Raw genomic sequence first — 27924 nt, 5'->3', positions numbered from 1 at the left:
CTCCACGCCAGAGACGCAAGAAGGGATATTTGCGAAGATGAGCCTATAAAGGCAGTCGATATTATTTTGTGACAGACCTTAAAGGACAGGGCAAAAAATCTGTTTTTAATTCTGCAAGCAGAACTTTTCCTAGCCCAGACAGTTTTTGAGCAAGAGAATAACAAGACTTCATGGTGTATGACTCATTTTCAGTAAGGAAAACCCTTCTGACTGAAAGTTTAGAACCAGAGAGGACGACGCATGAATGTTCCCCTGGAACACGGGAGACGTCTGATATGACATTTCTTCTAGAATTTGCAGAATTCCTCCCCACGCTGGCTTCTCTGGTACTCTGAAGAGAGGGGGAGGGTCCAGCCAGGGCTAGAGTATCACAGGGAAATGCTACAGTTAGAGACCACAACCTCTAAGAACACAAACACGGTAATGAAATCACGCCACCACAGCGGACACGCAAAACAGCACGACCAACTCTTCTTCATTAGAAACCGTGATACCATTACCGGGGCTGAATTATTGTTTTAAACATTTTCCTCAATTCAAGGGAAATGAGCTGCTCTCGACTGACTGACTGCTGTGCTCTGTGATGCAGTTATATGGACCGGCCACTCGGGACCACCACACACTGCCAAGTCCTGCACTGTTCCCTATGGAGAGATACCAGGCGTAAATGTCCCCTCCGCTGTTTTTAAAAAGGTTCTTGCTGAGTCTAGGCAGCAAATGAACAAAAGAGCTAAGCCACAGTGTAATCTACTGGGGGCAGGGCGGGGTGGAGGGGACTAAGGAGTGGGGAGAAAACATGGAATTTGTGAGTTTCAGCACAGTGGTTCTCAAACTTTCAAGGGATCAGAATTTCCTGGAGGGCCTGTGAAACACAGCTTGCTGGTCTCTTCCCCCAGAGTTTCTGATGCCTCTGGTCTGGCTAAAAACTGTTTATATTCTACTATGTTAGAACATAAGGCTTTTTAGAATAATATTTTAGATTAAAATTATTCACATAAGTAATGACAGCCAAACATTGGTTTTTGGTTACAGTCTCTGGTCTTTTTCGTACTGCTGATCTCCACCCGCCTTGACTCCTGCTTTTCTTTCCCTTCTGGGGTTTCTTATTTCTTAAACTCACTCATTGAGCCTCTTTTATTCTCCCTTCTGATTTCCTACCTTTAAGAACAAATGTCCAGGGGTGCCTGGCTGGCTCAGTTGGTAGAGCATTTGACTCCTGATCTTGGGGTCATGAGTTTGAGCCCCACACTGGGTGCAAAGATTACTTAAATAAATAAATATAAAAAGGGGGGGGGAGAAAGAACAAATAAAAAAGAGCACAGAAGCTCTTCTTTATGACATACCTCTACTTCATAGAGAAAAATCTGCAAGCTTTACCTGGGTCTATGTCTTTCTCAGTATTTGGCTCCTGTGACACGTCTGGGCCACCCTTGTCACCAGTCACAGGTTGATCCAACTGGCTGGGCTCTTTGAGAATCTGTACTTTAAGGTCCTCTGCATTATCTTGTGGGAAATTGTCTTCTGAGTTATCTTGTGGGAAATTGTCTTCTGGGTTATCTTGCGGGAAACTGTCTTCTGGGTTATCTTGTGGGAAATTATCTTCAAGGTGTGGCTGCCTCCCTACAGGGAAGAAGAATGCATTGGGCTGGCAAAGCCTGCTGACACTCCCCACTCTGCCTTTCCCACTGGGCAGCTCTGCCTCACCATCCACCCCCCCCCCCCCCACGCTCCACTACTGCCCTCCACATCCCGGTATCCCAGGGAGCACAAATGAGCAGGGAAGTAAGGTTTCAGCTGCTTTAGTCTCACTTCACAGACAGCTAAAATTTATAAGGCAACCCTTCTTCCAAGTATTTTATAAACAAACACATTTATGGTAGGGTCATCAATAACCTAACTTTCCTTGACAAATCAACACATCATCACACAGATAAAGGTACAGAAGAGAATCCAGTCAAGTGCAGAAACATGAACATCTACCCCGCGCAGGAAGACCATGAACTCCTTCATGCATGAGCATGCTTATTTCCCAGAGCTGGCACAGAGAAGCCCATTACATACAAAGGCAGTCTGAAGTACCTCTCAAATATTTCCAGAGCATGTCTAATCGTCAAAGAGAGGGAACCCACTTCTTTCCCCAAGAGGCTCAGGCCATGCCCAATGCAACCCACGGCAAAGATGAATTACTTTAAAGCCTCATAGTTTACCCTGAAAATTCATTAGAATGCTTGCATTCTAATGCAAAACAGATCTGCTTTGATTATACACAAAAATGTTCCCATCCCCAAATTCTCCGGAAACATTGGTCCTCTGAGAAGACACATTTATTCTTGTGACTTTATGTCTCCCTGGTACTCTATCATACGTCTCAATTCAAATACCTCAGTCTGGAAAGCACGGGGACACAGAACAGGGCACGGAACGAGGAATAAAGTTATATCAGGATCCTGGATCAGGGTCTATTCAATCACTATTTACAAAAAGGCTTCTATCTGGCGAGTGCTGCATCAGAGAGCTCTGCGTCCCCAGTTCAGTCACTGATTAATCTGAATGCAAGAATCCTAGGGCCCAGCAGAATTTAATGTAAGTGACGGCTCCAAAGAGGCAAGAAAGAACATGAAAACCACAAAAGATGAAAACGGGGCGGGGGGGGGGGGGGGGGACTAGATGAAGACCTCAGGCAAGGTATCAATTTAAACGTTATTCCTGGGGGCCTGGGTGGCTCAGTCAGTTAAGCATCTGACTCTTGGGTTCAGCTCAGGTCACGACGCCAGGGTTAGGAAATCAACCCCCACATCAGGCTCTGAGCTCAGCGTGGAGTCGGCTTGAGATTCTCTCCCTCTATCCCTCCCCCTGCTCACTCTCTCTCTAAAACAAATAAAACCTGTTTAAAAATAAATAAAAAATAAACATTATGCCAACTAATCCTTGGTCAGAGAGCACTTAGTTTGTGCTTAAGAAACTGTGTTCCAAAGAGCCCTTTCAGAGGCCCAGGGATAAAAGGCACAGCACAGGGAATCCAGTCAGTGGTGGGGTAATAGTGTTGTAGGGAGACAGATGGGAGCTACACTTGCAGTGAGCCCAGAGGACTGCATAGACTTGCAGAGTCATTATGCTGCACACCTTGAAACTAATGTAACCCTGTGTCTCAACCAGACTTCAATTAAAAAAAGAATTTACTTGGGGTGCCTGACTGGCTCAAACAATAGAACATGCAACACCTAACCTTAGCGTCATGAGTTCAAGCCTCATGTTGGGTATAGAGCTTACTTTAAAAAAAAAAAAAAGGTTTTTTTACTAAGTTAAAAAAAAGTTACCTTTCATAATTTTATATGATGTATTTTGTTAACAGGTTTACTTGGTGTATCATTTTCTTGTCTATAGCTTTCTCGTTCTCTGCTTGTCAAGTCTCCTTTCGAAAATGCTACCAGTCCCAACTGTCCGAAGGGAAAAACAGTGAGAAATCCTTACCCACGCTCTGGCCTGGAAGAAGGCAGGAAGGGACATGCCGACGTCACAGGGCTATTGTCCCTTACCTTCAGGCACACTGTAAACTGGTCAGAGCTTCAGAAATAAGGCAGCAAGCCCTCCAGCAGCCATGTACCGCCCCCCCCCCGCTTCTCAAGCGCACCCCCACGAGGCCACAGGCGGGCACTTTACCTTCCATGGAGCCGCCCCAGCCTTCGGGCGGGCGCTGGGCTGTGGTCGGGGGTTCCTTCTCCTCCAGCGCCGAGTGTTTGTACCTGACGAAATAGATCAGGTCTTGAATATCGTCCAGCACCGCCGCCTCCTCAAATACGTCATTGTCCTTCATTCCCAGATCTCTGCTCTCAGTCACACGGGCGTCCAGCATTTTCTCCGCGGTGCTCAGAATGTGGGACTCGGAGGCTCGGAAGACCTTATCCAGGACCTTTTCCACGTTATAGGGCAGGCTCTCCTGCTGCGCGGACTTCAGCCTTGACGCCATTTCGTGGAACATGGCTTCCAGCTCATGGACATCAAAGTACTTCCGGAGCCTCTGTAGAGACTGCTGGTCTTTAAAGAAGCTGCCGACGACAGGCAGGTCCTCCACGTCGTCGCTGCGGGCCGGGGTGTGTGCACCCAGCGCCCGGGGTGGCCGGTCACCTTCGTGCTCCTCGGCGCCGGTCCCCTGGCTCTGTGTGTCCGCGAGCCCCTCAAAGTCCTCCTGGTCCTCCTCCGAGAGCTCTCCTACCCCCGGCTTCCGCGTGGATTCGTCAGCGCGGTCTTCCTTAAAATCATCAGTACCTTGATTCTGAAACATTTCACCCAACTCTAGAGTCTGATTTTTCTTGTCAGGAGAGTCCCTGCCCTCAGAGGCCCTCTGTGCTTTCTGAGCTCCAGGAGGGCTTTCTGTTTCCGCCGCCCCGCCCCCTGGGTCTGCCCTACTGCCCAGAGTTTCACTTTGTCTGTCAATTTCCAAAATATTACCAGTTTCTTCTTTGCTTCCTTCCCTTTCTGCATCAGGATTAATGGCGCCTACAACAGCCCCTGGGGGGGCCGGCGGATTAACGTCTAACCACCCGCCCTGGATCTCAGGGCTTTTTTCTTTAGACTGTTCTGCACTTAGAGCATTTTCATCCTCCAGGAGCTCTTCGGGGCTGTCATCGCCCTCTGCCTCTGGTCTCTCAGTATGGACACCAGGTCCCTGCGGGCTCTCTGTCTGGCCTGTTGCCTCCACTTCCTGTGAGCCCGCTTCGGGCTTGTAAGGAGTAACCTCTTCACCAGAGGAGCCCTCCTGGGCCTTGTCCCCCAAGAGTCTCCTCTCCTCACCTGTCTGCTTGTGTGCGGCCACCTCTTTTCCTTGTGGCCGGGAAAGATTTCTTCGCCCAAGGGGACCCTCTTCTTCCAGTTCTCTTGGCAACCCGACTTCATCCAGAGGGGAGGGTCTAGGCTGATCCTGAGTTTGAGGACGCCGTTCCTCTTTAAATTCCTCACTTGGACGTTCCACTGACAGCGTGTGCAGCTGAGGTCCCCCTGCTAGAACAGGTACTTCCTCCACCTTATCTCTGGACGTGTTACGCTGGTGACCTCCCAACCGTGGTGCAACACCCAGAGCCGCCTGTCCAGGCTTTTCCTCGTTCACTTGACTCTCTGAAGCTTCAGGTTTTGGTTCACGTCCTGAGCCCCCTCCCAAAATCTGCTCTCCAGGCTTTTCTTCACGGAGCATTCCTTTTGAAATGTGAACAGCTGCTCCTTTTAGGTCATTTTCTTTGTTGTCAAAGGCTGATGCCAACACTTCTCTACCCCTTCCAGCAGCTGGCAAAGAGCCAGGGTCGCTGCTCTGAGGAGAACTGTGAGAAGTCATGCCTTCCTGCTTTTGCCCCTCCAGCCCCTCCTCAGCCTGTGCCAGGCCTCTCTTGGATTCCTCAACGTTCCTCCCTTTTTCTGTAATGTGAATTTCCGGGTCTTTGTCATTATTTGTTTTAGGGACATCCACGGTCAAAAGACTATCTTCTGCTTTTTTAGGGTCAATAGAATCCGTGGCTGATTGTGATTTCCCCAATTCGCTACCTGGGACAAATGCATCATCACCCTCCTCTGAATCAGAGCTCCCTAAGTCCACACCTGTTTGTCTGCCACCGTCTGTGAAGGGGAGGATAATATCCTCCCAGTTTGTTACTACATTTTCCTCATAGTTTTTGATGCCAGGGGGCTGAGCAGCCTCCACCTTGTCCTCTTCGTCTGAACTCTGCTCTCTATCCACTGAATTGTTCTCAACTGCAGACATCGCTGGAGGTCTCACATCTTCATCTTCTTCGCCATGTGTGAAGGTCAGTAACAGCAGCTCATCAAAGTTCTCTTCATTCTCCTCTTCCTCCTTGGCCACTGTGTAATACTCAGTGTCCAATTCCTCATCCAAATCATCTTCTAAGGAAGTAACGAGTCTGGTTGTCTCATCATCAGATACAAGTGCATCGGCAGTGGAGCCAAATTTGGTTTTCAAGTCCAGAGTCATTTCTTTTTTTAAAAGTTTATAAGCATCGATCTTCTCCTGTTCACTCGAGACCTGAGAACCATTGCTGGTTTTGTTGTTTTCACTTTCTGGCACTTTTAGTTTATCCTGTAGCATCTCCTCAAAAGGTTCAAATGAAGTTGGGTCTCCCTGAGCGTGACCTGCTTGACTGTTTACATGGGGGTGGTTCTTCTGAGCCCCAGATCTTTCCTTGAGTTCCTTAGCGTTTTCTGAGAAGACGCTTTCACTCTCCTCTGAGTTAACTTCTTCTGGTTCTGGTTCAATGTCACTTTCCTCAAATGCTTCAGGAGGGGTGTCCCCATGCTGAGGTTTTTCTATACCTTTCTCAGAATCTCCAGTTACAGAACTGTATAATTCCAAAAATCCTAAAAGTTCTTCTATGTTGTAATTATCAAAATCATCTCTTCCCCCATCAAAACAAACAAAATCTGTCTCCTACAAGAGGAAAAAAAAAAAGTTAGCATGTTACTAAGTATCATAAGAGCAAACTCTTACCCATGCTAACAGAAGGAATCTCATATTGGCTCTGGAGTGGCTTCTGTGCCCACCTTGGGCAACAACTCTTCTTGGGTAGTGAAGGGATACAGAAGTTGAATCCACTTTTCCCTGGTTCCCTGCTTCCATGCAGAAGGACTCCTTCCTAATTACTACTCCTGACCACCCTTCCCTGTCTCCTCCCCCAGAGGAAACATGATTCATGTGGCTGGTGTGTTTGCCCTGCACCATCCCTATTTTCTGTTAGGGACCCGCTGGAGGGAACACATATCCTCCTACCCCCCGCCCCCCAACACCACCCCACTCACTGTCAGTTTTACAGGGACAGTCCCCTGGGGGTGGCCCCCCATTAGGCAGCTCTGTCTGTGGCCAGGCAGTCTGTCTTATTCTTGACTACAAAGTTAGAAAGCCCACTATTTCTGCAACCTGAGCCATGTTCACTGAAAGGCTTTATCAATAAATAATAGTGACAATTTGGTCTCCATGTGCCTGATTCCTGGGTCTCTCAATTTGAGCACAAGTGGAGAAAAAGCAGGGTGTCATTTGTTGGGTTTCCCCCAACTCCCAATATCTATGCCTGATGTTCTGGAAATTCATCTCATAACAGTTTGTGCAGAAGAAGCTGGAAGGCCACCCAGCTTCCCTATCACTGTGCCCTCTGGGCTATACTTCTGTTTACCCCGCTAGAGACAGGCAGAATCTCCTTGCTGTCAGGATCTAAGTCTACACAGATTTTTTTGGCTCATATTTTCTTTATACGGAAAAGACTGATCAGCTTAGGAAGTATCTTATTAAAACACAGAGGCATGGGAACTAAACATATAATGGCCCAAAGAAGGGTGTCCAGGGGGCTCCCCACTTAATTCTTATCTCAAATACACCATGAAAACAAGATTCAGGAAGGAGTATACTCTAACTCTAAATCAGGGTTCTAGGTGTCATTAAGATCTGTTCTCAGCCTGATATGAGGGAGAGGAGATGCAACATGGGGGGTTAAGGAGGTAGGAGAAGAGTAAATGAAACAAGATGGGATTGGGAGGGAGACAAACCATAAGTGACTCTTAATCTCACAAAACAAACTGAGGGTTGATGGGGGGAGAGGGTTTGGGAGAGGGGCGTGGGGTTATGGACATTGGGGAGGGTATGTGCTATGGTGAGTGCTGTGAAGTGTGTAAACCTGGCGATTCACAGACCTGTATCCCTGGGATAAAAATATATTATATGTTTATAAAAAATATAATTAAAAAAAAAAGATCTGCTCTCAGAACTATTTATAAATCTATATTCTTCCTTTCTTCCAATAATAAGCAAAATTGACATAAAATGGGCCATACACAGAGGGAAAGTTAGAAAGCCAACAAAGATAATTCTCTTCTCCTAACTTAACTTTCACAAAAGTCTGAGGAGCCCCTGACCAGTGCAGTAGGGATGGATGATTTCTTCTTTTCATCACTTGTGTTTCCAAGCTATTTTCATTTCTTTTTTTTTTTAAGATTTTATTTATTTATTTGACACAGAGAGATCACAAGTAGGCAGAGAGGCAGGCAGAGAGAGAGGAAGGGAAGCAGGCTCCCTGCTGAGCAGAGAGCCCGATGTGGGCTGGATCCCAGGACCCTGGGATCATGACCTGAGCCGAAGGGAGAGGCTTAACCCACTGAGCCACCCAGGCTATTTTCTTAATACTGAGTGAAGCGTGCAGTGGGAGATACAGTAAGAAGGCAGGTTCCTAAACTAGCGAGGTCACCGGGGCCGATGGCACGGCTGTCTCACACCTCGATCCTGGGGCAGGGTGTCTTTATTAGGAATGAGGCCAGACTCATTCTGGGCTGATTTTATGACCCTTGAGATTATCGAGAAACGTGAAGGACAGCACCGGCTCTAACACCACATATTCTGTCCGTCTCATCTAAGAATGGCCTGAGGCCAGGAGCACCCATGTTCTACAGCCCTGCAAAGAACTGCTCAAGGATTCTTGAATGAAAGTGAGTGTCAATTACTATAAATTTTAAAACTCCAGAAAATAGTTAGCAGGACTGAGGATCCTCACCAGCACAGAGCCACGGGTCAGTGCACTCAGTGAATTCTGTGCAGGGTACGCAGTCAGTACTGTGCAGATCTGAGACCAGACCTCCTCCGAGTCTCTCAAATTCCCTGTTCCAAACCTATACCATAACTACACCCCCGAAATCACTAAAGACTCAGTAATAAGAAAACCAACGTAAATTGGCATTTGTGGCCTAGTACATAATGTAGGGTTCAATTTTCCCTGATGTCTTTATACTTAAATGTCTAAGAGCTATTCAGTGAGTGGCTTCCTAATTGAGATACCTTCTTCTTTTGTTTCTAAAAAGATTTACCTCTTGGGGTGTCTGGGTGGCTCAGTCGGTTAAGTCTCTGACTCTTGATTTTGGCTCAGGTCATGATCTGAGGGTCATGAAATCGAGCCCTGTGTTAGGCTCCGCGCTCAGCGTGAAGTCTACTTCAGTTTCTCTCCTTCTCCCTCTGCCCCTCCCCCTGCTCACGCTTGCTTGCTCTCTAAAATAAATAAATACATTTTTTAAAAAATGAAAGTAACTAAATAAGAAGATCCTGAATTCTTAATTTTTTTCTCATATAAGGCAGCAAAGAAAAACCCTATCTATACATGTACACATATTAGACAGCTAGCAAATAATGAGAGTCTCCTATAAATTCTTTTCAGACTCTTCTTTCTTCTTTTTTCTATTTTTAAAGGTAATCTGATTCTAAATTAAAACTTGGTACACACATGTGAACTTGGTTTTTTTCCTGGCCAAAACACAAAGACTTTCAAAAATCATTAACTGACTGTCACTGATGAATTTCAAAGGTAACTTATAATTGAGAACCAAAAAAAAGTCCATAACTTACATCTGCTGGAACCCGTAGCTCCTCCTTAGTATATTCATAGACTACTTGGATTAAATCCCTTGGAAAATATCCAAAAATACGCCCCACCTATATGAAGGAATGGGCAAAAGAAAAACACCAATCAATATTCTGTGTGAGAAATACAAGGGGCAGACTTCTTAGCAGTGAGAGGAAATACACAGATAGGTAGGGAGGCATAACCACAAGAGATAGATAGTTGCCCTTAAGATTACACAAATTATTATTCCAATGAAAATTAAGTACGGACTATCTTAAAGATGTAACTTTTCTAAAACCACTCAAGTTTCCCTTCAACATGCAACTTAATTCTATTTTTTTTAAGATTTTATTTATTTATTTGATAGAGAGAGAGAGACAGAAAGAGGGGGAACACAAGCAGGGGGGTGGGAGAGGGAGAAGCAGGCTCCCCGCCGAACAGGGAGCCGGATGCAGGACTCGATCCCAGGACCCTGGGATCATGACCTGAGCCAAAGGCAGACGCTTAACAACTGAGCTACCCAGGCGCTCCCAACATACCACTTAATTCTAACCATAGAGTACATAAAGTTAGATTTCTCAAGTAGATAAAAGACCTACATAAAAGAAAGTTATTGTATATTTTGTTACTATGCAAATCAGGGGCACCTGGCTGGCTCAGTCAGAAGAGTGAGTGACTCTTGATCTCGGGGTTGTGAGTTTGAGCCCCATGTTGGGTATAGAGATCACTTAAAAATAAAATCTTAAAAAAAAAAAAAAATGAAAGCTGGTTAGAAACACAATTGCAAATAACCTCTAGCAATAATTTACCAGCACATGTCACAGCTTTGGCTCATCAACTGGTACTCAGAAGTCTTTTTTAAACCAGTAAACAGCCATGAAAATTAAGTAAAAAGAATATAAAATTCCTAAAAATATGTGATTAATATAATAAAAAGCAAATATTTATTGATAGAATGGGCTATAGTAGCTTTTTCAAAAACTAGATTTTCCAGTATTGGGGGAAGAAAATAAAATTCATACTAATGTATATATCAAGCTGTAGTTTCATGCAAAATAAACCTCTAGAGAAAATAACACTATTTACCTACAGCACTAATGGCTAAAATACATAAAGTATGTCTTCTTGAGACGCATATACTGTCTTCTACTGGCTGCATCTGAAATTGAAAGCAGATCTCTTCCAAGGAGGCTGACCCAACACACCAAAGAAGAAAAAGGCTATCTTATCACCAACTCCTAAAATATCCTCATTAGGAGTGCTGCTGTTATACCTGGCAAATACGTGAAAGCCAGTCTCTGTACTAGAATACGGTCCTGAAGATTAGATAAGACAGGGCAATTAAAAACTACTACACTGGCAGCTAAAATCAAAAACTCTACAAAACCAAAAAGGACTCCAATACAAAACTAAAAAACAGAAACAAGAATGATTTTGAAAGCTAAGGGAAGATAATTTTTAATTTCTTAAAGCGTAAGTTTCATGAAATAAGAGGAGAGACTGAGAGAAAATATACTTTTTTTCCTTTTCAGGAAAATTTTATTAGGAGAAAATATGGGGGGGCACCTGGGTGGCTCAGTCAGTTAAGCGGCTGCCTTCAGTTCAGGTCATGATCCCAGAGTCCTGGGATCGAGTCCCCGAATCGGGCTTCCCGCTCACTGGGGAGTCTCCTTCTCCCTCTGCCAGCTGCTCCCTCTGCTTGTACTCTGTCTCTTTCTCTCTGTGTCAAATAAAAAGAAAAAAGAAAGAAAGAAAAAGAAAAAAAAAAGAAAAGAAAATCTGGAAAAGGGAGAGAAATCAGAAATACATGGATAAAGGAAATACATTTGTCTTTGTGTAGTCTCTGTCCATTGACACCACAGGTCATATAAAACTCCATATTTTGGTGGTGTCTGGCTGGCTCAGTCGGTAGAGCATGTAACTCTTGATCTGAGGGTTGTGGGTTCAAGTCACATGTTGGGTATAGAGATTCTTAAAAATAATAAAATCTTAAGAAAAAAATCCATATTTTTACACTGTGGGGGGTGGGTATTGTGTCTTGGGATCTGACAAAAGGAGGTTCAGAATCATGGACCCTCAGGACTGGAAGTCAGCTTTATTTCTAATTTTGTTTCCGTATATCATCCCTCCAAGGAACTGCTGATTTGACTGGGGAGAATCAGAACATTTGTTCAAGAGAATAAATTCTGCATAGGCTACTATCAGGACAAATATAAATTAAGTGCCTCTGCCCAGAAAGGGAATATTCAAAAGGAAGGTGGGTAAGACACGGGCCCTTCCCTTACGGGGTTTATGACTTTATAGGAGCAAAGACGGTACACAAACCAACTGTAATACAAAGCAGTAAAAGGGATGCCACGTGAGCAGTGCAAACAAGGTGCCACCAGAGTGATCATCAAACAGCACAGAGCCCTCCGGCTGGGTGCTGAGAGCAGTGCTTCCCTAAGGAGGCAGCAGGAGCAGTGACCTCGGCCACAGGAAAATGCAAGTCAAGCTCACGTACCAAATGCTCCAACTTAACCACCTCACTGTACAAAAAACATGCAGCCTAGGTACACAGAAAAAACGTTCCAAGAGTAAAGACTATCAAGAAATCTCATGTAGTTGAGTTGAAGGAGATAGAACATATCCTTCTTTGTATCTAGGGATTCGATCAGGATTCTGCCCAAATGACAAGGGCTGAACCTGACCCATTAGTTGGTCGTTCAAGAGTCCCCCCTAGGAACCTGGAACACCAACAAAATTAATCTATTTTTCCTTGTGTAGGTTTCTCAAGACCTATTTTCTGTGGTGTGGTATTTTACTGAGAGGGAAAGTTTTGACAGTGGGGACTGGGTATTCCTAAAAGTTTGAACAATCCTAAGGACATCAACGACTCTTACAACTTTCAGTAAATAAACAGTCCACACATCACACTTTTTAGAGAGGAAAGGAAAAGAACTATCAGCCTCTCAATTAGGTTCCTCCTAGGGAATCTCCTCATTAAAAACATCAAAAGCATGAGCATTATTTACAGTAGCCAATGGCGCGCCTGGGTGGCTCAGTCGGTTGAGCATCCGATCTTGACTTTGGCTGAGGTCATGATCTCTGGGTCGTGGGATTGAGCCCTGGGTCATGGGATCAAGTGCCCCGTAGGGCTCCATTCTCAGCAGAGTCTGCTTGTCCCTTTCCCTCCCCCTCCGCCCTGCTCCTGCAAGTGCATTCTCTCGTTATCTAAATAAGTAAATAAAATCTTACAATAGCCAAAAGGCGGAAGCAACCCAAGTGTCCACCAACTGATGAGTGGATAAAGATGTGGTACACACACACACACACACAGAGCGGACTATTACTCAGCCATAAAAAAGAACTAAATCTTGCCATTTGCACCCACATGGATGGACCTAGAGGGTATAATGCTAAGAAAAATAAGTCGGTCAGAGAAAGATAAATGCCATATGATCTCACTCGTATGTGAAATTTAAGAGACAAAACAAAGGAAAAAGGAGACAAAACCAGACACTCGAATACAGAGAACAAACTGGTGGGTGCCACAGGGGAGGTGGGTGGAGGAAGGAGTGAAACAGGCGAAGGGGATTAAGAGTCCAGTTATGGTGATGAGCACCGAGGAACACACAGAATTGTGGAGTTCCTCTACTGCACACCTGAAACTAACAGAACACTCTAAGTTAATTATACTTGAACAAAAAAAAATTTTTTACAAAAATCAGAGCACGATAGAGTCATCGGTTTCCATGTCTGCCCTCAGGGCCCCCTAAAACCCACTGGGAAGACAGCAGGTGGGGGAACAGGTGTCCAGGAACAGGTGTCCGAAGAGCAGGAAAAGGACGACCCAGAAGTTGCGAACAAAACAAGGAACCAAAACACACACAATGAAAAGGACATCTTGATTTTTTAACAGACTCGTAACAGTACGGATGGTTAGGTAACTGGTCCCAGAACTGCCAATCTTTCACAAATATTAATAACTTAGAAAAAAATACACATACAGTGAACTTCAAATGTGAACACGTGAAACACTGTTCTGCACAAGGTTTGCAGGATTAAGTCTAATGCTTCATGCACCCTTCTGTCGTGAAGCGCGAAGTTCAGAATTTTCAGGTTTCGCCCCTACACCCTTTCCTATGGATGCAGCATTCACAGTCAATAAGGCCTGGGACTTACTGCTGAGAAGCAGCAACCAGAAGCAGTTTGGTTCTGTTAAAGGATAAGAGCAAAGCCCCTTCTCGGGGCCAGGCCTGACGCCTGCCGGGGACACACAGCCACCTTCTGCTTTCCCAGTCCAGCAGAGAGGACCACTGAACTCCATCAAAGACCCCAGGAAAAGAGTTATTTCCTTCTACAGTGCTAAACAAGCCAATAAAAAGTAAGAAGATAAAGTGTGTCAAATTTGTACTTACACTTCCGGCCCAAACTTCAGGTGGTCTCCCTGCCAGCTTATAGTACACATATACTGGGTCCCCTTTTTTAAAACTCACGAAACGACAATCCGGACCTGTAAAATCTTCTAGAGCCTCCCCCCGGTACATTAACACTGTATGCACAGACAGGGGGGAAAAAAAAGAGAGAAGAACAGGTATCAGGATTCAACTTTCACAGTCCGTTCTGATTTATCAGGCAATAGGAGGGTGTCCTCTATTCTGTAAACGACAGCCAAGTTTCTCCAGAGCTCTCTGGAATCAATCGCTCTCAATCCATAGGCTCTGAGTATCTAAAATCTTTAGAGCTTTATTGTTATTTATCATCCCCCTACAAGCAGAGAGACGGCCACTTTCCCTGTTTTTCCCTATGGATAAACAAAAAGCAATGAGTCCACCGCCACACATAGCTGGTGTCAAAAGAAACTCTTGGTCCCCTCTCTAACCTTCTTGTCCTCAATCTCTGCTCTTCCGCCATAAAAAGATTCATGGCACAATTGGATGAATTCAAGGGCTGATGCTGGCTGGCTTAAGTATGGCTACACAGAGAGGTAACAGGGGGTGGGGGAGAGCACCCAGGAACCCCCAAGGGGTCAATTAACTTGAACTAACACTAAAAGTCACTGTCATTAAGGGACTGTAAGTACGCCCATGCAGTAGTAAACACTGTTGACTTCATCACGCTGTTCTCCCCTTACGGTATCTGCATAAGTAAATGGGAAAGGACATCACATCCTATTACCAGTCCAATCACATGAAGTGGTGACGTCAAATTATTATGAAAGTAATGTTCACTGTACCCACCATTACAAAGGTTTCATCACAAGAGGAAGATAACCTTCTATATTTATGGCTATAGACAAAATCACAAGTGGGCATCACATGTTGCTGGACAAGCAAAACTCTGAGAAATGTGCAGTAGGTACCTTCAGTCTTAAAATGCAGGACTTAAATCACACTTGGTCTAGAAAATAGTAGAAGCAGCATTTTTTTCTTTTTGTTGGCCAAATCTGATACAAGATGAAATGGATACTAGATACAATTAAATAGCAAAAAACCCCAAACAAACCAAAAAATGGTGACATGGAAAGAACACACTTTCTTAAAGCCAGTGAGCCACAAATACATTAAAATGTATCTTTAGAGGTGCCTGAGTGGCTGAGTGGGTTAAAGCCTCTGCTTTTGGCTCAGGTCATGATCCCAGGGTCCTGGGATTGAGCCCTGCATCAGGCTCTCTGCTCTGCAGGGAGCCTGCTTCCCTCTCTCTTTGCCTGCCTCTCTGTGCCTACTTGTGATCTCTGAATGTCAAATAAATAAATAAAATCTTTTTAAAAAATAAATAAATAAAAATAAAACGCATCTTTAAATACATATCTGAGGGACGAACAGATAGATAGGAGGGCAGTGATGTGGATTTTGAAGCTGAAATCCACACTTGTCAGCAACATAATTCAGATATAACTGGGGGAAAGACCAGACTGAAGGTGATGGACAATTTAAAGATCGGGGATTCTACTGCAACTGGAAATGGCAATGTTTGTTTCCCACTTAGAAGAGATCACTAAAAAGTTGTAACAATAAATTAGATGACAACATTACCACACACTGTGGAACAACTTTCTGAAAAACACAGGAGAACAGTGTGATCTCTCTCTCTCTCTTTCTCTCTCTCTCTCTCTTTCTCTCTCTCTCACACACACACACACACACACACACACCTTACTAGATACTTTATGTGACACGCGGGGCTGCTGCCCCTTGTGTTTTGGTTCTGTCTGGACACATGCCATTTCTCAAATTCTGCGACAAGTAAGGGCACTTCCAACCCCCGTCTCTGTACTGGGGAAGCATCAGCGATGTGACTCCCTAGGTAACCGGTTCTGAGGAATCCTAGTGGGGGGGGTGCTTGGAAGCGAAGAGGGGCAAACGTTTGGTCTTAGCCAACCCTGCCTGCTAATCACCTGGGTTTGCTCGGATAAAACTGAAGGGGAGAAGTGTGGAAGTGGCCCCGCTTTCGTGGTGTTGGCTGACGTGTTTCAGCCCCGGGTTACCTCTAGGAATGGCTTAACACAACGATGCCTCCCGGCTTCCTGTTCACAGCCTTGCAGAGATTCAAACTCTCCCAACTATGAAATTTGATTTTGAATAGCACCGATTTGAATATAAATAGCTAAACCGCAGGCGTACGGCCTTTCCAGAATGAACATTTTTCTATACGTGTTGTCTACAATTTCTGAACAACCGTTTCCGAACGCGGTGATCACTAAGTTACAAGGTTATTCAAGACCCTCCGGGAGGCCCAAGAATGATCCCGGTCCCACAAACACTTGGGAAGAGACTCCAACAACACAAGTGACTCAGGCTAAGGCTGGTCGTGTTTATGAAAATAAATAAATATTTATTATGATTTCTTTAAGAATCCTCTTCATCTGACTCCGGAGATCTCTGTCCTCCTCACCGCCCAGAGTCCATCCCCCGCCCCCAGTCCAGGACTGGGGCACAATTCCGCTTCCTGCGCAAAGAGGAGGCTGCCGGTCCCAGGTGGCCGATGCAGATTCTTGGCCTCTTTCGACAGCAAGATGCTGGCCTTCCTTAGGTGCCCTCCCCGCCTGGCTGTTTGCAAGGAGACTTCCAAGCACAGAAATGACAGGACTGAGGCAGAGCCGAGGCGGAGACCTTGGAATACCCTGCACGCCTGGGCTCCGGGCTCGTCCCAAACCCGAACTCCAATCCCTGTCAAAAGGTGGCACGAGCCCCAAATCCGAGAGAAGGAGTAGGGCGAAGGGGCAGCGCCAGCGCCCTCCCCGTCCCCACCATCAGCCTGCGGCCGGGAAAGCACCCGCCGAGCCCTCCGCGAGTCTGCGCCCCGACTGCACCCACCCAGGTCCCCGCGGCGGGGGCAGGAGAGCGCTCGCTGCAGCGCGGAGAGCCCAGGGCGCGCGGCGCGCACCCCAACTGCTCCGTCTCCCCTCGGGGCCGGGCGGGGAGCGGACGCCGCGAGCCGTCCCTGGGGGAACCGGGGGCCACCGCCACCCCAAACCCCGCCAGATCAGCGGAGGAAAGGAAACGCCGGCAACAAGTGGGAGGCGCAGCCCCCTGGCCAGGGCCCGCGGGAGCCGAGAGCCGAGGGGACGGCGCGGGGCACCGGCACTCGCCCACCCCGGCGCCGCGCCCGCCCGGCCTGCGCCCCCAGCCGGCTCGTGGGGCTGCCCTGCTCCCGCCCCCGCGCGGCCCCGCCGCCGCCGCCCTCTTGCCACTCACTGCTGCACTCCTCGTCCGCGCACAGTTTGTGCTCCGCGAAGCGCCGGCTCGTGTCCGCGTGCGGTTGGCCCGGCACCCGCCAGGGCTGCCCGAGCAGGAGCAGCCAGAAGAGCAGCCCCGGCGCCGCAGCCATGTTGTGGTCACCGCGGGGGAGCCGGCGGCGCGGAGGCGGTGGCGAGGCCGGGCGGGCGCCGGCGGGCGGGGCGGAGGGCGGAGCGCGGCGGGCGGGGCGCGCGGCGGGGCGGGGCGGCGCCGGAGGCCGCGGCGTACTCCGCGACACGTCAGCGCGGCCTGGGTCGGGAGCTGCGGGCGCCGTAGGGGGCGTGCGCTCCGACTTCTCTCCCTCGCGCAGTTCCGCGCTCGCGGCCCCCGCGGCCGGCTGCCCAGTGTCCCCTCGCTCGCCCGGTCCCTTCGCACTCGCCCTCCGCGCCGCGGCGTTCGTCGCTCACCCCTCTCTGCGACCTTTGAGCCCCCATCCCGCCAGCCCACTACGGGGTCCTTTTCTGGCTCCTTCTCGCAGCTTCTCATTTCTGGTCCAGCCCGAACCAGCTCCCGCCCCCCGCCACCCTCACCCCCATTCTTGGTTTGGTGCCCCCTTTTCCGAACTACCAGATCCCTCCCACGAGCTGCCACTGTTAGTCTCTGGCTTCAAGCTCCATCTTCGGGCTCCCAGGGGTTCTTTGGGGGCCCCCTCTACGATCCCCTTCGATTGTAAGGGGCATGAGTGGAAGGGTGGGTTGGCGATGGAAAATGAGCTGGTGGCCGGCTTGGTCTCTTTCTGAGCCTCGGAGGATAGGGGCTGGCAGTGTATACCAGAGCTGAGATCTTAAGATTCTTGGGCCTTTTATCCCTAAGGGAAGAAGTAATTTAATTCAAATGTGTTGAGCTTCCACTTTATGCTATTATTTATGCATGCCAGACAGTAGGGTGGTGTGGGAAAGACGTGGATCAAAAGACAAGATACCAGGTGCATATCTGGCATCTGCCTTCAACTCGGGTCATGATCCCAGGGTCCTGGGATCCAGTCCCCCATCAGGCGCCCTGCTCAGCAGGGAGCCTGCTTCTCCCTCTCCCTCTACTGCTCTGCCTACTTGTGCTCTCTGTCAAATAAATAAATAAAATCTTAAAAAAAGAAAAAAAAAAAAAAAAACAAGGTACCTGGCCCTTGACTAAAGAAATCCACAAATTAGTGGAAGCCAACTGACACAAAAACTGCTAAAGGATAAATAGCAAGTAGGGAAAAGCTAATAAATTGAAAGTTGCTTTTACTGAGCTCTTTCTTCATCGAATCTTCACAATAGAGGATGCTATTACTATCTTCCATATCTGAGATGAGTAAATTGGGGCATTCACACATCTAGTGAGAGATGGAGATCAGATTCAAACCCGGGGAATGTCCTCCCTTTTATTTTTTTACTTATTTGACAGAGAGAGAGATAGAGAGATCACAAGTAGGCAGAGAGAGGGGAAGCAGGCTCCCTGCTGAGCAGAGAGCCTGATGTGGGGCTCAATCCCAGAACCCTGGGATCATGACCTGAGCCGAAGGCAGAGGCTTAACCCACTGAGCCACCCAGGTGCCACCCAGGTGCCCCCCCCCCGTCCTCCCTTTTAATCACAACTCTGTAAAGCCTCCATCAAGCAACATGAAACTTTTGTACTTTCTTTCTGACTAGGGGAAGCAAAATCCGGTTTAAATCACTGTAACTGAATTATCTGAATGTGCAAAGAAAGAAGGAAAGCCCACAAGCCCACACATCAGCCCAGAGAAGAGCACCTGCGATGTTCTGCAGGTGGTTGGAGCACTTTGCATTGGTCAGTCTTTCCATATCTCAACAAATGCCATTTTAATTCCCATCTTCCAGGTGCTCAAGTCAAAAACTTACTTCCTGGCACCCTTTTTCTCACACCCAAATCCAATCCATCAGACAATCCTGAGCTCTCTTTATATTAATGGTTTTATTGGAAGGTAATTAGCATATTATATATAATAAGCTGCATATAATAACTTGTGTGTAACAAACTGCACACATTTAAAGTGTACCGTTTGGGGGCTGACTGAGTCTGGATGACTCAGTCAGTTACATGTCTGCCTTCAGCTCAGGTCATGATCTCAGGGTCCTGGGATCAAGCCCCACCCCACATTGGGCTCCCTGCTCAGCAAGGAGGCTGCTTCTCCCTCCTCCTCTGCCATTCCCCCTGCTTGTGCTCTCTTGCTTTCTCTCTCTCTCTCTCTCTCTCTCTCTCTCTGCCAATAAATAAATAAAACCCTTAACAAAAATTAAAAAACAATAAAGTGTACAGTTTGTACTGTAGACCTGAGTCTACAGATACTGATACCTGAGACCATCACTATGATTAAGATAATTAACTATATCCATCACTAATAAAAGTGTCCTCATGCTCCTTTGTAATCCTTCCCTCCCCTTTCCTGCCTGTCTCCAAACAACCTTCTGTTGCTATAGATTGATTTATAATTTCTGGTATTTGTTATAAGTGGAGTCATATAGTATGTCTTCTTTTTTTGTCTGTTTTCACTCAGCATAAGCATCGGAACTACATCCAGAATCTAACCACTCTCACCACCACCTATGTGAACACTGTATGACCAGGCCACCATTATCTCTCACCTAGATTACATTAGCTTCTGACTATTCTGCCTTTGCCTCCCAAGGTCTACTGTGTCAACAGCAACCAGAGTAATCATTTCATGTCATAAATTTGGTCATCTCTCTCCTCTGCTCAAAACCTTCCTACAGCTTTCCACTTCCAAGTAAAATGCATGGACAGCCCTGTCTTTATGAAGGACTACATTGTCTTACTTGATCTGACCTCGCTAATCCCTTTTACCCCCACTTCCTAACACTCTCGTCTTGCTCAGTTGGTTCTACTCAAACTCACTAAGCCCCACTCTTGCATCAGAGCATTTGTACTTGCAATTCATCAACCTGGAACGGTTTTCCCAAAGAGTCCACCGGACTAGATCCCTCACTTTATCAAGTGTCTGTAGCAAGACCATTTCTTGTTAGGCCTTTCTTTATCACTCTCCATAAAATAGAGCTCCTTCCAAGAATATGGAGTTCACCATCCAGCTTTGTTTTTCTTTAGAGTACTTCCACCAGCCTTACATTTGTCTATCTGACTGCCTTCCCCCACCCCAAATATAAGTTTTAGGGAAGCAAGGAATTTACTTTGTTCATTCCTAACATAAATGCCTAGAAAAGTGTCTGGAATGTATAAGATACTCAACAAAAGATTTGTGGGATCAACTCATGATAACTCACATAGTATAAATATTTTATATCATTAACCTACAGGGAGCCTCCATATGTTAATAGCACCAAGAGGAAACATGCTATAATAACAAGGCATTTTGTGTCTTCCCCTCAGCAGCATCCTCAACACCTGGAACAGAATCTGGAATACATTTATTGTTGATTGAGGGCATATTTATTATAGAGGGAGTGAATTAAATTGCAGTGTATTTTTTCCTATGTATTACTGGAATAGATAAAGCAGATAAAGGTAATTCTAATTTTTCTTATTTCTTTTTGGGATAGAATTAATGACAATTCATTGGTGGAAAAGCCAAAATTACAAAATGATCTAATTCAATATTATTTCACTAATATTTACTTTGACTAATATTCAGATATGCTTTTGTATGAAGGGTGAGAGCTCTCAGTTGCTGAAGAACTGCCTACTTAGCTTGTTGATTTTCTGGGATTTTCATTTATCTACATTCATTATCATTTTTGTTGTTATTATTATTATTGCCTTAAAGAAATATTAACAAGTTCAGTAGACAGAAAAAAATTCTCAGCTGACCACAATGAGGGTGGTTCTGCCAGTATATATGTATGTGTGTGTGTGTGTGTGTGTATATATATATGTATATAATGTATGTATGTGTATATATATATATATAATATATATATATAAAATTATAGTGGATGAATCAGCATTCATCATTAATAGCATTTGAGTATGTGGCCCTGATGCTTAACATAAATTCTAATCCCAGGTATATTATTTGTTAACACCTCAAATGGAATTTTTACTGGGTAAGGTTGAGTAAGACTTAAAAAAATAAATGTGTCTAGTTGGGGGGGTATAAAAAATAAGACTTGGAGGGTTTTTGCCCTTAAAGAATTGTCAGTCTGCCTGAGAAGGAAAGACAAATGCATTTGAAACAAAGAGGAAACAGAATAATAATATATATAATTGTAAACTCCATGGTGCCTGCCCAGAAACTTCTAGAAGGTGTAATACTGAAGTTACCAGAAAGAACACAGTCTACTGCCAACAATGAGGCCACTCAGAGTCCAGAGAATGGTGTAAAATATTTATTGAGGACAATGGCTTCCAGGCGAGATGGAGTAACGGGCAAGATTTACCCTCCCATGTTAAACATATGAAAAAATTGGGCAAAATATATGAAACAATAATTTTTAGATGTTGGACAACAAGCAGTGGTCTCTACGAAAAGTGGAACAAATGAGGGGAGTGCTATGATTTTCTCAGCTTACTCTCTGGATGAATTTTCCAGGCTACAGCCAGAGAAGGACATGCAAACAGGTGATATCCTTGAGTTGAGGAGAAAGATTTGAAAGTTTGGGGAGGTCAAGGCAGCTAGGGAAGAGAACAAGTGAAAAGAGAGGTGCATGGGAAAGACAACTGCACAGAGCTCCAGAGAACAGCGGAGGGTTCTGTCAAGTCTTCAACTGAACAATGATAAGCACCTGTGTGCAAAGAACTACCTGAAACCAGTGAAAGAATCACCAGAGAGGGTAGGAAGAAAACCGTTGGAGGAAAGAACAGTTTGTGCTCCACCAGCAAGAGAGGAAAATCTATAATAAACAGGGCATCTCGTAGATTGTTCAGCAAAGGGGAAACTGTCAGCTTACAACTAAAAGCTACCCTAACAAAGCTTTAAAACAAGCTTTGAAAATATCAATATATTTGGGCCACCTGGGTGGCTCAGTTAAGCATCTGAATCTTGGTTTTGGCTAGGGTCATTATCTCAAGGTTGTGAAATCCAGCCCCACTTCAGGCTCCACACTCAGCAGGGAGTCTGCTTCTCTCCCTTTCCCTCTCCCACTACCCTGCTCATTTGCGCTCTCTCTCACTCTCAAACAAAGAAAGCTTTAAAAAGAAAATATAAAAATACTTCCAAGTAAATTAACTGCATTCAAGAACAAAGTTGAAGAACATTTAAGTGCAGAACTGAAAAGGTAAATTCACAATGTCTGGAATCCAATAAAAAACTATAAGGCATTAAAAGAAGCAGGAAAATACAACCTATAATAAAAAGAAAAATCAGTCAACAGAAACTTTCACAAATGACACAGATGAAAGAATTATTACACAAGGATATTAACACAGTTCTATTCTGTATATTAGAGATGCTATAGAAAAGCATGAGCATGCAAAGTAGAGTATATAAAAATGACCCAAATTAAACTTGGTGAACAAAAAAATGGTTGAAATGAAAAATACAATGGATGGGATTAATAACAGATTAGACACTGCATAAGAAAACATTACTGAGCCTGAAGACATGGTAATATAAACTCTCCAAAAAGAAATGGAGAGAAAAAGAGACTGAAAGAAATGAATTGGGCACCAATGTGCACACTTCAGTCCAAAAGATGTGTAAATGAGGTCCCAGAAGGAGGTGGGAGACAGAAATATGTTTGAAGAAATAACAAAAGCATTCCAAATTTGCTGAAAACTCACAGATCAAGAAGCTCCACAAACCTCAAGCACAAGAAACGTGAAGAAAACAACACTAAGACACGTTAAATTGCTTAAAACCAGTGACAATGGAAAAAAAATGAAATTCATTTAGAGAAAACATACTATGTACAGATGAGCAAGGATAAAGTGACAAAAGACTTCTCATTGGAAAATGGAAGCAAAAAACCCCAGCTGTTTGACATATTTAATGTGGAAAAACGACACTCTGGAGTTGTATACCAAGTGAAAATATTTTTCAAAGATGAGGTGAAGTCTTTCAACACATGATGCTGGGACACCGGGATATCTTTATGCAAAAGAATGAAATTGAACCACACCTTACACTACAAACAGAAATTAACTCAAAATGGATCATAGACCTAAATGTAAGAAGTAAAACTGTAAAAATCTTAGAGGAAAACATAGGGAGAAATCTTGGGAGTAGGCAATGATTTCTTAGATATGACATCAGAAGCACAGCAACCAAAGAAAAAATAGATAAATTGGACTTTACCAAACTCAAAACTTCTGTTCTTCAAAGGATATGAGGAGGGAGAAGATTGGGGCACCTGGGTGGCTCAGTCACTTAAGTGTCTGCCTTCAGCTCAGGTTATGATCTCAGGGTCCTGTGATCAAGCTCTACACCAGGTTCCTTGCTCAATGGGGAGCCTGCTTCTCCCAACTCCCTCTCTCTCTCTGCTCCCTCTGTTCTCTCACTCTTCCTGTCAAATAAATAAATAAAATATTTTTTAAAAAAGAGAGAGTGAAAAGATAACCACACAGAAGGGAGGAAAATACCTGCCATTCCTATGTCTGACAAGGGATTTGCACCTAGAAAATATAAAGAACTCTTAAAATTCAGTAATAAAAAGACAACCTAATTTTTAAAAAAATCCAAGGCAAACTATTTGAATGGACATTACTCCAGAGAAAATATACAATGGCCAGGAGGGTAAAAATGTAAGCCACCTTGGAAAACAACCTGGCAATTCCTCAAGAGGTTAAAAATAGAGATAACATACAACCAATTAATTCCACTCCTAGAAAAATAACCATAGAAATAAAAACATATATCCAGGAGCCTAGGTGGCTCGGTCAGTTAAGCATCTCCCTTCAGCTGGGGTCATGATCCCAGAGTCCTGGGATTGAGTACCACACTGGGCTCCCTGCTCAGCAGAGAGCCCCTCTCCAGCTCATGCACATGCTCTCTCTCAAATAAATAAATAAAATCTTAAAATATATATATATCCACACAAAACTTTATACACAAATATTCACAGCATCATTATTCATAATAGTCTAAGCTATAAACAATACAAATGTCCATCAACTTAATAAATGAATAAATAAAATGTGATATATCAATACAACAGCAATAAAAAAGGAATGAAATATTGATATATGCTAAAACAGAAATGTCCTTTGAAAACATTGTGCTGAATGAAAAAGCCAGCTACAAAAGACCATATATTACATGGCTCCATTTATATGAAATGACCAGAATATTTAAATCTATAGAGACAGAAAGTAGATTATTGGTTGTCTAGGGCTTAAGGAGATAAGCGTATTGGAAAGAGACAGATAAAGAGTACAGGATTTCTCTCTGGGGGTGATAAAAAATGTTCTAAAATTGATTGTGGTAATGCAGAATTCTGTGAACATATGAAAAACCATTGAATTATACACTTCAGATGGATGAATTGTTTAGTTATGTGAATTATATGTAACACTATTACAAAAAAATAGATTCCCATCACAAAAAGCAAATATGCAAAACAAAGCAAAAAGATGTTGGAATACATTTTCAGACACACAAAAGCTAAAAGAATTCATTACTACCATATCTATACTGCAAGAAATGTTGAAGCTCTTTAGGCAGAGAGATATTACTGGATGGAAATCTGAATCTAACAAAGGAAGAATATAAAAAGTGTATATATGTGGGCAAATATGAAATATATATCTAAAGTACACACAATAAAATAATGTAAAATACTTTTTTCTTATTTAAAAAATCTCTTTAAAAGATAATTAATGATTTAAAGCAAAATTAATAACATATTGGGAGGTTCATAACATATATACAAATAAAATGTATGATCACAATTGCATGAAAGCAGAAGAGGAGAAATGGAAGCTATAACAGAAGTGATAAAATATCACATGAAGGTATACTGTAATAAGCTAAATGTGTGTATAAGCTAAAGGTACTATGGAATACAAACAACAACAAAATCACAGAGTTAGAGCTAGTAAGTCTACAGAGGAGATGACACATGCTTAATTAATCCAAAGGGAGACAGAAAAAGAGGAAAGGGGGAACATAGAACAGAAGATACAAACAGGAAGAAAAATGGTAAGACGACAAAGTTAAATCTAATCATATCATTAATTACATTAAATGTAAATGGTCTAAAAATTCCTTTAGAAGGCATAGATTTTCAGATTCAATTTTAAAAAGGCAAAACTGGTAAGCCTGGTGGCTCAGTTGGTTAAGTGTTTGCTCTCAGCTCAGGTTATGATCCCAGGGTCCTGGGATCGAGCTCAATGTCAGGGTTCTTGCTCCGTGGGACGCCTGCTTCTCCCTCTACCTATTGTTTCTCCTGCTTGCTCTCTCTCTCTCTCTCTGACAAACAAATAAGATATTTTAAAAATAAATAAATAAAAATAAAAAGGAAAAACACAGGGTGTCCAGGTGGCTCAGTTAAGCACCTGACCCTTGATTTTGACTAAGGTCATGATTTCAGGGTTGTGAGATTGAGCCCCGCACTGGGCTTCATGTTCAGAGGGGAGTCTGCTTGATATTCTCACTCTCTCCCTTGCCCTCTGCCCCTCCCCACTCTCACTAAAAAATAAATAAATCTTCAAAAAAAACTAAAAAGCAAAACTTAACTATATGCTTCCTACAAGAAAACACAATTTAAATAAAAAAGATAAACTAAGCTAACGCTAATCATAAGGAAGCTGGAATAGCCATATTAATATCAGACAAGGTAGATTTCTTTTTCTTTTTAAGCTTTTATTTTAATCCCAGTTGGTTAACATACATTGTTATATTGATTTCAGGTGTACAATATAGTGATTCAATAATTCTATACATCACCTGGTGTTTATCACACATGCACTCCTTAATCCCCATCGCCTTTTAACCCATCCCCCCCAAAACCACCAGTTTGTTCTCTCTAATTAAGACTCAGTTTCTTGATTTCTCTATCTCTCCCTCCCCACTCCTTTAAATAGTCACTTCTCTTCTTTGCCTTCGTTCATTTGTTTTGTTTCCAGAGAAAGTATATTTCACACCCAAGAATGTTTACCAAGGATAAAAGAAAACATTTCATAATTTTATGGAAATCAATTCATCAAGAGAATATAACAATTTTAAATGTTTATATACCTAATAAGAAAGCTTCAAAATACAGAAAGCAAAAACAGATGGGAGTACTGCACAAATTCATAATTATAGTTGGAGACTTCAATATCCCTTTCTCAGTGATTAATAGAACAAGTAGCTAGAAAGCCAGTAAGGTTGTAAAAGACTTAAACACCATCAGTTGACTTAATTGACGTCTATAGAACACTCCACCCAACAACAGCAGAGTATACATTCTTCTTGACTATGGAACATTTATCGTGATCATGGACCATAAAGCAATACATTTAAAAAATTTCAAAACAGGTGAAGCATGTTTTCTTACCACCTGGAATTAATTTAGAAATCAGTAACAAAAAAAAATCTAGAACATCTCCAGATTCTGGAAGTTAAGTAACAAACTTTTATTTTTTTAAGACCTTATTTATTTATTTGAGAAAGAATGCAAGTCGGGGGAGGGAGAGGGAGAAGCAGACTCTGCACTGAGTGCCAAGCCTGACTTGAGGCTTGATCCCATGACCCTGAGACTATGACATGGGTCCAAATCAAGAGTCAGGTATCTAACTAACTGAGCCACCCAGGCACCCCTAAGTAACAAATTTTTAAATAACTCAGGAGTCAAAGAACAAATCAAATTAGAAATTAGGAAGTATTTCATAGCAAATAAAAGTGAAAACACAGCATGTCAAAATTTGTGGGATATCATAAAAGACTTTTAGAGGGTTAGGAAACCAGAAAAGTTTCTAACCAACAACCTCAGCTTCTACCCTAAGAAACTAGAAAAAGAAGAGCAAATTAAAACCCAAGCAGAAGAAAGGAAATGATAAAGATAAGCTCAGGGGTTAAAAAAAAAAAAATAGAGAAAATCAATCAGACTCAGTAGGAAGGAAAAAAAAAGAGATGTGACACTAATTATCAATACCAGAAATGAGAGAGAAGACATCACGGCAGATAGTACAGACATTAAAAGAATATGGAGGGAGGGGCACCTTGGTTAAGTGTCTACCTTCAGCTCAGAACATAATCCCAGGTTCCTGGGATGGAGCTCTACATTGGGATTCCAGCTCTGTGGGGATCTGATGTGCTCTGCTTCTCCCTCCACCTCTGCCTCTTTCTTTCTCTCTGTCCCTCTTTATAATGAATAAATAAATAAATATCAAGGGAATATTATGAACAACTTTATGACAGTAAATGATCCAACTAGGATGAAACAGACAAAATCCATTAACCTCAACCCTTACCACATAACATACAAAAATTGACTGGTAATACATCATAGACCTAAATATAAAATCTAAAGCTATAAAACTTCTAGAAGAAAACATAGTTCTTCTATGTTTCCACGTTTCCTATGTTCTTGATCTTGGGTTTGGCAAATTTCTTTTTTTTTTCTTTTAAAGATTTTATTTATTTATTTAAGAGAGAGAGAATGAGAAGGGGGAGGGTCAAGGGGAGAAGCAGACTCCTCCTGAGCAGGGAGCCCAAGGCAGGACTTGATTCTGGGACTCCAGGATCATGATCTGAGCCAAAGGCAGTCACTTAACCAACTGAACTACCCAGGTGCCTCTGGTTTGGCAAATTTCTAAATACACACAAAAAACATGAACTCTAAAAGAAAAGAAATCAATACACTGTACTTAATCAAAACAAAAACTTTTGCTCTCACTTCTATATTCACTGTTAATGAAAATGTAAAGGTAAACTGCAGACTAGGAGAAAATTTTGCAAAACACATATCCAAAAGAATTAAGCCTAGAATATA

General features: G+C 43.6%; 1 protein-coding gene across 1 annotated transcript in view; it reads right to left on the bottom strand.

Annotated features, from left to right (window-relative positions):
* Positions 1 to 17190, bottom strand: part of LOC111150993 (MIA family member 3, ER export factor) — a 56677-nt gene extending 39487 nt beyond the window's left edge. The window contains 5 exon segments of the mRNA XM_022508674.1: positions 1378 to 1521; positions 3643 to 6430; positions 9380 to 9466; positions 13778 to 13911; positions 17057 to 17190. Of these exon segments, the coding sequence (XP_022364382.1) occupies positions 1378 to 1521; positions 3643 to 6430; positions 9380 to 9466; positions 13778 to 13911; positions 17057 to 17189 (3286 nt within the window). The 5' untranslated portion in view covers position 17190.
* Between the last annotated feature and the right edge of the window lie 10734 nt (positions 17191 to 27924).

This window comes from Enhydra lutris, unplaced genomic scaffold, assembly GCF_002288905.1.
Source record: "Enhydra lutris kenyoni isolate GAN:26980312 unplaced genomic scaffold, ASM228890v2 scaffoldscaffold25, whole genome shotgun sequence".
NCBI lineage: Eukaryota > Metazoa > Chordata > Mammalia > Carnivora > Mustelidae > Enhydra > Enhydra lutris.
Note: the sequence above shows the minus strand (reverse complement) of the source record. Positions and strands in the feature narration are given on the sequence as shown.